Source organism: Melitaea cinxia, chromosome 4 (assembly GCF_905220565.1).
Source record: "Melitaea cinxia chromosome 4, ilMelCinx1.1, whole genome shotgun sequence".
NCBI classification, from domain to species: Eukaryota; Metazoa; Arthropoda; class Insecta; order Lepidoptera; family Nymphalidae; genus Melitaea; species Melitaea cinxia.
Genome location: NC_059397.1, coordinates 13722952 through 13734309, shown reverse-complemented (window position 1 = coordinate 13734309; position 11358 = coordinate 13722952). Strand labels below are relative to the sequence as shown.

General features: G+C 32.8%; 1 protein-coding gene and 1 pseudogene across 1 annotated transcript; one reads left to right on the top strand and one right to left on the bottom strand.

Annotated features, from left to right (window-relative positions):
* Nucleotides 1–21: 21 nt before the first annotated feature.
* Nucleotides 22–777, bottom strand: LOC123670415 (annotated as a pseudogene).
* Nucleotides 778–1190: 413 nt separating this feature from the next.
* On the top strand, nucleotides 1191–10849 carry LOC123670414. The gene is made up of 5 exons (XM_045603911.1): nucleotides 1191–1236; nucleotides 2690–2822; nucleotides 6474–6776; nucleotides 7246–7412; nucleotides 10251–10849. The coding sequence occupies exons 1-5, from the start codon at nucleotides 1191–1193 to the stop codon at nucleotides 10520–10522; spliced, it is 921 nt and encodes a 306-aa protein (XP_045459867.1). The 3' UTR covers nucleotides 10523–10849.
* The last annotated feature ends 509 nt before the right edge of the window (nucleotides 10850–11358 follow it).

The window sequence follows — 11358 nt, the reverse complement described above, 5'->3', positions numbered from 1 at the left end:
TTTAGTCCTATCTACGCAGAATGTGCTAATTGAGTCTTTAATCTGTGGTAAATTATGCTTGGTTTTTGATTTAATTATATTAATAATGGGGTCCCAAGCAGGTGGTAATTGCCAGCCATCTTCTCTATTGAAATTTGGATGTTTTTTAATTTCAATAGCCTCACGGATCATCCTTGGTTGGAATCGGTGTTCTTTTGCGAGGATCTGTGGTTTATCGAATCTAATATAATGGCTAGCTGTGTCTAGACTGTGTTCACAGATTGCAGACTTAGTATAGCGACGATGTTTCAAGTCAGCTATATGTTCTTTAACGCGAGTTTTGATTGATCGCTTTGTTTGTCCTATTTATGAGAGACCACAGTCACAATCAAGCTTGTATACTCCTGCATCTTGTAAGGGTATATGACACTTGACAGATGGTAAAAATTGACTTATCGTTTTTGGCGGCTTGAAAAAAGTTTTTATAGAAGCTCGCTTTAAGATGAAGCCAATCTTGTCAGTGACCCCTTTCATAAAAGGTAGCACAGCAGGTACTCGTTCAACGGTGGCTGGTTTCACACGTTCACTGTGATGAGGACGCGGTACCCGAAGCTTGTTGTCTTGCAGTACTTGCTTGACATGTTGAAGTTCGGTCTCCAGGTGTCGCTCATCGCAGATCCCTTGTGCTCTCTGAAACAAAAGCTTCTTATGCGTTTTAACAATTCCTACTTGTAGGTCTTTATATATCTTTAGTTCCAATTTAACATTAACATATGACACCTTGTGGCGTACCCACATATTCTATAATGTAAATAAAATTGAAGTTTCTGTTTGTCATTTTAAAATAACTGTGTTTTCAAGTGCATATAGTTATTTCACGACAATAAAACGATTTTATCTCTGGAACTACAGAAACAATTTGTATGGGACTTTCATTAGAAGAGAATGGAGGTTGTGGAGCAACATATAGGCTACTTTTGATCCCAAAATTCCTGCGAAATCAGGATTTACGCGGGAAAAACCGCGTTAACCGGGCGCGGGTATCTACCGTTCAGATAGATACGAAATAACCGAACATTTTTCTATTAAATACAAGAATATAAAACAACAAAACAGCGCAAAAATAACTCAATCCCAAAAGGTTTAAGTTATAAAATAAAATGTAATTGAATTGCAATCATCAGGATCAGGATCACGCCATTGAAAAAATAATGAGTATCCATCCAGATAGATTTTACCTCGCGAACGAAACCGCGGGTACGGTCAGTATGAATGTATGTATATAACCGTACATATTTACATTAAATATTTAACATCGATTGTGACCTCTTATTACTTGAATGATTTTTCAATTTTTTTTTTACATAAACTATATATATAGGTACAAAATATGTATGATAATAATAAAACAACAAACAATTGAAAAACATTTATACATGTTACATTAGCCTAACCCCACGGTATCAATGTGCCTCCGACTTAACTTCATACGAAGATAATTAAACCATATATTTGAATATAAGAAACCCAGGTGTGCCCACAGCCTTATTTTCTCTGTACGGCACACGTGCAAGATTTCAACATCATTTCGGATGAAGATGGCAAGCAACGGAAAGCGACCACCGCAGAGACCACCGCAGCGACGGCCACACCGAGGAAACCTTTCTTCAACTTCTTTTATTAAATCATTCTTCTACTTAACATCAGTAGGGAATCACCTCTTTAGTATTAAGTTTAATTATAATGTAGATTAATAAATTATTATAAGTAAATTGCTTTTTTTTGGCATCTGCGGCTGCAACAATCGTAACTTACAAATAAATAACATTGGAGTGTCTGTTTGTAATATTAAAATAACCGCTTTTTCTAAATGCATATGTATTTATACACGGTACGTATACCAAAACAACATTTTTTACAATTTGTTTCTGTCTGTCTGTGTTCCGGCTAGTCTCTGAAACGGCTGGACCGATTTTGACGGGATTTGTACTGGCAGATGATGTAATAAGGCGTATCTTAGGCTACTTTTATTTTAAAAATTTATTTATTTGACAACAGCGATCGAACAGTAACTTTTTTTTTAATTCCACGCAGACAAAGTCGCGGGCACCACTAGTAATAAATACAATAAAACCTTGAAATTTTTTTTATCTCGTTATTATCATTACATATATTAGGTACCTATTATTCACAAACTAAACAAATTTGGCTTTACCTGGAGGTTATTGGTTCAGTTATAACGAAAATTATTACTAAGTAGGTACCTACATACCAAAAATAATCAAATTCGAATAGGAATTGTCAAACGACATCTTTTCCTTGATTACAAATTATTTCAATATTTATTTAAATAGTTAAATATCGATAATGATGAATATTACATTTAACATATTATCAATTAATTATTTGTTTTTATTCAAATTATAGCAATATCGAAGACTATAGTTAATTTGTGACCTATTGATATGATATTTACATATACATTAAGCATTTATCTCTGGGCATGACCTAGCATCAGAGGGTAGTCGGCGCTCATTACAGTTAGTCCTGCCTCAGTGACAGTAAGATGTTACACCTAAGCCTATTCGTAGTTGTACTAACTTTAATCATTCCTAGTGAAAAAAATGTCCACGTAAACGGTATGGTTTTTTAAAAAGAAAGTGATTATTCATTTATTATTCAGTGATTCAGCTACGTTTAATTATTTCAGCTTTTAGAATATTTGAAATTGATGGAAAAGAAACAATATTAGCGTCAGAAAATGAGAACATAAGTATACAATGTAAATCTGATTATCCCATGACTTACTGTGGGTTTGTTCATCCAAGCGGAAAGCGATTTTCGTGAGTATTTTTTGTCTTTTAATTACTTTTAAACTTACATAAGTAGTATTACGTTTTACGATAATTTTTAAATATAGTGTTTTATTTTTCTGGATTAGTACATATAAAGTACATCAAGTAACTTGTTACCCGTACGTTATTATTAGATTCAATACCTTATGCTATCAAAAAGTGAAGTTTTAACTGTGTTTTTATCAAATAATTTTGGTATAGTGTTGTTTTCATTGTATATAAATACAAAAATAATCGATTTCATTAAATTAAAAATTGTTTAATGCTTATAGTTCTCAATTAATCCGAGTTTTAATTATACTTATTTATATTTACAGTTTCATCAAAAATATTTATAAATATATTAAAACTGTATGCTGCATACAAAATATCCGTTGTGTACAATCGTTATTGTGTATCTCCAAGGAGGCTGTGCTTTTTTCTCACAAAATGAAAAGTACGGGAAGCGCTTATTCCTTCCTAAACCTCTATTTTTTTTTTAAATTACATTAATATGATATAAAATGAACACTTTTTTACAATCAATATCATCGTATTTTATCAAGTATTTTTTTAATACTATTATAATAAAAAGAATCGATTCAATAAATATTATGTAGGACGTCAACATTTTGTATTTACGGATGATAGCAAAATAACGCGAGAATCACTTGACGAAATAAGTTGTTTTTTTTTTGTTAATCTATGTCAGTTAACTATTTTTCAACTAAGAAGAATATTGAGTACTAGCGGCTCGCCCGGCTTCGCACGGGTATTTTAAAACAATAAAAATTAATTGATACATTTTTTTTAAATATAGCCCAAGTCACCCGTGGATAGTGTAGCTTCCCAACAATGAAAGAATTTTTCAAATCGTTTCAGTAGTTTCGGAGCCTTTTCAATGCAAACAAAGAATCAAATCTTTCCTCTTCATAATATTTTGAATTATTATTCTGAATATTTATCCAATTTTTATTCAGTATTTTTTCTCCTTAAGCTAGTAAGTACAATTGTTAACTTATACGAAAACTTTTTATGAGTGGTAAACTCAATTATTGATTATCTAATAAATATCTACAATTTGGAGGCGTGTACTTTTGGATTATCCAAACTATTTTTAATTTATATTTATATTTATTAGATAAATGATTGAGATGTTTAAGAGGAAAGGATACCGGCTCTTTCTCCATACAAATGTAGTTGGCTGTTTTCTACTTGGATAATGACACTAGATCAAATATTTTGTAACATAAAACCTTTAACTGCCATGACCATGCCTATTATTATAATATTCTTTATTAAAGTAACCATTTTGTTATTCTCTATTAACTCATTTTGGTTAGTAAACAATATTTCTTACATACTATTTTTAATTTACATTAATTTACTTTAATTATTACAATTTTTTTTAAATAAATAAATGTTACAAGTAAATGTTACAATACACACGAATCACAGCTGCACCGTTCCATTTGCAATGGCACAGCAATGATTCATGTATATGCAATCCTGTCTACTGGACACCATGTCCAGAATTCCGTTGGCACTACCCATACCCTACGCACCAGAGACCCACATATTTTTCTCATGAGGGCGTAAAAACAATGTCATGTCTTATTTCCTATGTCTTGGTTTTTTTTTCATATTCCTTCAGTACCTACTCTAAATTGCTATTCTATTTCAAAACATTATCTTTTTGTACCGAAGTTAATGTAGGTACATTCTGAAATTCAATTATAAAAAAATTGACGACGCGTTGGCGCAGCGGTCACAGTACTGACTGTTGCGCTGGCGGTCGCAGGTTCGATCCCGCTCACAACAGATATTTATATTGGCCATATAGATGTTTGTCATTGTCTGGGCGTTTGTGCATGTGTATTGTGTGTGTACTACTGGGTCCGTTGAATGTCAAGCGTTTATTTATTTATCTTTATTTAAATTTATCTTTTCATGTATAATTTCATGGAACCAAGCCACTTTATTGTTTAGAGACGGTGGCATCGGCATGAGAAAAATTTCTAGTGTTGCTCACCCTGCGTTTCTTGCTTTTGTGCATAGTATCAAGGGACTATGTCCCGACATCTTAAAATCGAATTCAGTTAAAATCACACATGCTACAGATTCAATAGAAAACTGGATGTAAAGGTGTCTAAATGGCGATATACCGAAGGATGTTATAAAACAAAAACTTTTGGATATGCCAATTAGTTCACGGTTATTAAAATAAATTTGACGGTAAATCTTACAAATGACAAAAACCGTGCCAGGCTAGCTGTGTACAATAGAGTCGTATCATTTATTCTTTTATTTTCTATGTTTCGTTAAGACCGTAAATTAAGGCGAAGCAGTCAAAACTTGACCGATGAAATGGAACGATACGTGTAATGAGACATGGTTTCATTCTATTATTATGTGTAATAGATAGTAACCGATAACATCGACCTTTCTATCGAAAAAAGCGTTTGATATTTATCGGAATGTCATCGTAATAATTATTATTTACTGAACGGTCATTTGTTTTTAAGTTGTAAATTGTAAATATGTACCTATATAGTAATTTATTAAATGTTCATTATGTTAGATAATATATCTAATAATTAATTTGCAAATTAATTAACACTATATTGGATAATAGGTATAATGCTTAATTTGCAAATACCAAATGACCAAATTCATTAATGACATTCTACAACATTTTCTACAATAATATGTATTAATTACTAGCTGTGCCCCGCGGTTTTATCTGCGTTAATTTGGGAAAAAATAGCATTCCTCGGTAAATGGGCTATAAATGTATAGATTCGCTAGCAAAAATTGTCATATTGTCTAGAAAACGTTTGGTTATTTCACATATATCTGAGCGGTCGGTACTCCCACACATTATACACGGTTCTTCCAGCTTAAATCCCTATTTCGCTGGAATTCTGGGATAAAAAGTAGCCTATATGTTGCTCCACAATCTCCTCTATCTTCTGGCTAAAGTACTATAAAAATTGGTTTAGCTGTTTGAAAGATTAGCCCGGATAAACAGATACACAGACAGACAGACAAAAATCTTAAAATCGTTTGTGTGTGTTTTAGTAACGTGTAAATAACTAAATGTGCTTGATAAAACACAGTTATTGTGAAATCAGAGATAGATACTTTAATTTTATTATTGTGTATAGATTTAAATTAAAGCATTAATTCAATTAAGAGATGGTAATCAAAGATATATATTGCACCTACCATACATAAAAAAAAACTTTTTTTTTATATTTTATTACTTTATATTGATACAGATTAAGAACTACATTAGACTAAATAAGTACTCGTCGTAGTAAGGTATATCATTCAGGACAGATTTTGCAAGGATATCTTGCATTTAAGTAGGTCCAGTTTCACAGTTTGTGGATAACACTACTCTATGATAATAATATCCAACAGTTAATTTTTTTTTGATATACTATTCTTTTTTTACCATTTAATTCCAATATATTTATACGATACTTCTGTTCGAAAATTTAACTCTAAAAATCGCAGTTTATTAATTGAGGAGAGAGGTCCTAATGGCCTATTCTACATCCTACTGTTAAAGTCTATTCGTAACTTATTTGCAGGATAAAATTTATCAACAACCGGTTGAACCGGCCCTTAATCGCTTAAATTTTTACCAAACAGGTTTGCAGAACGAGCTGTTAGTGATGGAAAATGTGTCCAAAAGATTAAAGCAACAAAGGCAGACAGTGGAGAGTGGGGGTGTCATATTGGGAGAAAATCTTATCGACTGGAAACAATAAAAAAGATACACGTGCGAATAGTAAATGAAGTGGCGGCCATTGAACCTCTCATTATAGCTAAATTGGGGAAGTCTATTACAATCGCCTGTGCGACCACGAAGGGATTGATCCCGCTGAGCTATTGTCGTTTTGAACCACCAAATGGCCAATCTTTTAATATAGATTCATCAGTAACCGCAGAGAAGTTAGTATTGTTGTAATATCAGATTTTATTTCTACTACAAGGGCAGGAGACAAGCGCACGGATCTCCTGATGGTAATCAGTTATCTTAGCTTATGGACGTCTATAGCATCCAAAAGTAACATAAGCACGTTACCGCTTGCCACAATTCCAAAGTGCCTTGAAATGTTTTCAACATTATTATCGATATTAATTAAAAAAGCAAAAAAAAAATGGAGTTATAGAATTGTAGGTATTAATAGAGGTGTAGGATGTGATATTTATATGTATCAAGAATTCTTAAGAATTCGTAGAAATTATTAAGAGTAATTATAATGCGACATAATTAACGATTGGTAGGTACTCGGTAGGTATAGTGTTCTGTTTTTTATATATTTATATTAACTGATTAAAAACATGTATTTTTATGAAGATTATACGAGGTTTATTGGGGTAAACACGAACAACAATAACTTTTGGTTATTATTTTCAGTTCCATTTTGAAGAAATATTACTATCCGTCAAACAGTAGCCTTGATCGAGGAGACTGTGCTGTTACGATCAGTAAAGTGAAGTATGAAGATATGGGAGATTGGACCTGTGGGGCTGGACTCGACGACGGCAAGGAAATTTTCGACGTTATCACACTTGAGGTCGAAGGTGCGTATCACATGATATGGAGAAGTAATTATTACAATGTAATCGCCGACAATTACTTGCACACAAAAAATAATTTTGTTACAATTTTAAATCTATTATAAAGCTCCTAGTATTGCAAGCTTTCATAGGCCCCGGTAACTACTTACAAATAGGCGGACTGTATGCCTGTTTCATATCCTAATAGTAGATATAACAAAATCAATACTTTTGGCATTGTTAATTACCCGACTGCCAAGGAAGGGTTATGTTTTTCGCGCGTATCTTGTATGTATGTATGTAATATTCTTTACTACCCCATATTTCCAGAACAACTGAACGGATTTACATAATTGAGGTATCGTTAGGTTCGCCTTACCTGCCCAAGTGTTCTTAGATAGGTGACATTAAAAAAAATCAAACATGGCGGCTGCGCGAAGCCATTTTAATGAAAAAAAATTTTTTTTCTCGAATACTACAATATGGGTATCAAATTGAAGGGCACAATATAAGGATTTTAAAAAGGTATATCATGATTATTATTACCGTAATACTAATAAAGAAATACAATATTAAAGTTTAAAAAATGTGGACTTTGCTCTTTCCCACGCCTATGCCATTTCAAACTCGCCTCCTAGGCGACGATCAACTTCGGGGTGTAGCTTTTCTAATAAAATACAATGGTTAAAAAAAAAACATACAATTAAAATTACAAATAAAAATTAATAAATGTCACACCAATTTACAATTACATTAATAAAATCAATAACAAATACATAATACCAAATACAAACAAATAATTTTAATAATAATTTAATTATATTAAAACTAATAGTTGTTGACTTAAGCAGTCACCTATTTGCTAAAGGTCAGGCTTACGTTGCTTTGAGCAGAGTGAGATCTTTCTCCGGGCTTGCTATCAGTTTTCTTGACCCTAAAAAATTACTTAATCAACCACATGATGTAAATTGTTTTAATGAATTGAACCGATTACGTAATTTGTCTGACTAAAAAGACATAAATAAAATAATAATTAAAAATAAACAAAAAACCCGCCTGCGTGAAGAATAACTAATAGAAAATCAACTGAAAAAGCTGGAACAAGATAAAAATTCAATATGCACACAAAGTCAGCGAAATAAATAGAAACCATATCAAACATTTTGTGCTGTACATTTAAAATATATTAATATGGTAGTCCTTCGAAACTCTATGCAACGTCGTAGATAATATGCAGTCGGAGGCATGAAATTGAAGGATAAGTCAAATCATTCTCTCTTTGTGCATGTCTCCTTTTTCAGTTGCTGTCAGCTTTTTCAGTTGATTTTCTATTAGTTATTCTTCACGCAGGCGGGTTTTTTGTTTATTTTTAATTATTTGTAAAAGATTGCTCTGATTCAGCACATCACATGATATTTTGTGATGTTAGAAACTAAAAATATTTATTGCAAAAAATTAAGAAATATTCAGTTTTTATTTTCAATAGGCTTCTCAGTTTATAGTTTTCTGAAATAATAATAAAACAGCTTATCTCGTCAAGTGGTTCTCGCGTTGTTTTGCTATCATTCGTACATATAAATAGTTGATGTCCAACATAATATTTATTTAATCGATTCTTTTTACTATAACAGTATTAAATAATTGTGTTTGCAAGCAAACGAAAAAAAACCGACTTCAATTATATCGATAAGTAATACAACGTAGGTAGTCGAAAAATTAGTCAAGTAAATACGCATTATCAAAGATTACTCCTAAAGTTGTAATCCGATCTCGATGAAATTTAAATATAACCTCATGATAAACTTCGGCTTTCGATTAAATGAAAAATCATCAAAATCGGTACACCTAATAAAAAGTTATGCGGATTTTCAAGGGTCTCCCCTCGATTTCTCTGGGATCCCATCATCAGATCCTGATTTTCTTATCATGGTACCACCAACAAAAAAAAAAGAATTATCAAAATCGGTTCATAAACGACGAAGTTATCCCCGAACATACATAAAATATATACATATATACGGTCAAATTGGGTAACCTCCTCCTTTTTAGAAGTCGGTTATAAAATATTTCAAATTATATTTAAGTACCTGGGTGACCAAGCTCAGCTCGGTATTTTTAGTAAATCTTGAAGGATTAGTAGAAGAGAGAGTTAAAATAATTCGTTGCCGGTTTGGATGAAGTCTCCGGGTTGGCGGATATGATCCCTGCCATGAGAAACGATCGCTATCAAGTATTTATGATAACAATCGGGATCGACAGCTTTCCGAGGCACGATGGGGAGACCCACTGGAATAGGAAATTCAAACCGGAACGAAATATTTGTACAAATACAAATATCTATCCCGGGCCGGAATCGAATCTGCAATCCGTCAGTATTTTACGCGACTACTCACACCACTATGAAAGAGCGTTTGTTAAAAGCATATTATTGCATTGTTATAAGAAATATAGAAGCTTAAGAGTGAGCGCTTCCCATATTTTTTCTTTTGTAAGAATAAAGCACAGCCTCCTTGGAGGCGTACAATAATGGAAGTTGTTAATCTTCTTCTGTTTTATATTTTCTGATTCTACTTTGATTAAAAATATATATATGTATATAGAGCTAAATTGTTAATTTACGTTTGTTACACAAAAATTAATTGTGGTAAATCTTTTGATACCTACTACTAGGGTGGTAAACAAGCTTACAGTCCGCCTGAGCGAGTACCATAAGCTATAGACACCTACAACACCAGGAGCAAGCAAACGCGTTGCCGACCCCAGCCCTCCAGCCCCTATGGTAATCTTATCAATCGATAAGATTAAACTTGCAAATTGAAAGATCCATTAATTTTTGTTAATACATTTTTCGATTAATTTTAGGTATGAACGCGATGTCAAGAGCATCGACCGCTGGTATAACATTTGGGGGTATATTAATAGCAGTTACACTTGGTTCTCTGGGGTATATAGTGTGGAAGAAGAGAAGATTTTTAGGTCACAGATCTGCGGCGCAAGAAGAGATAGAAATCGAGGATATGAGTCAACAGCGCTCAAGTAGTCCACAGCCAGGGCGAAGTGTGCCAATGGTCGTCGTTCAGTCACCTTCTGATCCTGGAGAGCCAGGATCTTCACCACTTATGACAAGGTCATAAAGCTTTCAGTAGGAAGTACCATAGTGAAGTGTAGAATATGGACGTAGATAGGCAGGCAGGTGTGGTAATAGTGTTTTTTTTAAGAGTGAGATCCTGACGATCCTTTTTTGTATCTTTCAATACTTCTTAACGCGCTTCTATGAAGATCTTGTTGTTATCGTTATAGTGGTTAAAGCAACGAGTGTTTTTATCGTACCGATGTGCAAATACAGTTATTAAAAAAATAAAACTTTAATGTTTCCTTCGACAAATGTTCAAAACATAGTTTCCTAAATTTGAAAAAAAAAAACCAGAAATTAGAAAATAAGAAAAACCCACTTAACTGTGTAGTTATCGGCACGGATATTGAGCGCTGACCTTCAACATAACAGTAACGATATTTGGGTCTTTTGGTTTTTGGGTTGTATCATCGTAGAAGTGAGGCACTGGGGTTACGTAATCATATTGATTTACAATGATCAGCTGCTCCACTTCGTGTCAAAACTGTCACTCGTGCGCTTGTCGTGATTCTTTTCTCTCGCTCTAGGGGCGTTAAAAATTTGGTACTAATTATTATCTCGATTAAAAAATATATTGAATTTTTATAACGAATTGCTACCCACCAATAGGAATAGTAATCATAATTTTATGAATATAGATATAAATATTTAATGATTGCTTAATACTTTACATTTTATTTACTTTTATTTTTCTACGGAATGAAACTATTCTTTACTTGATACTTTACTTAATATTTTCTGTTTGGGATTTGTTGTTTACTATTTCTGCAGTGCGCAGTGATTCCCACTCTGTTACCGAATACTCAATATCTGTCCCGATAGCTTTTAACACTTACA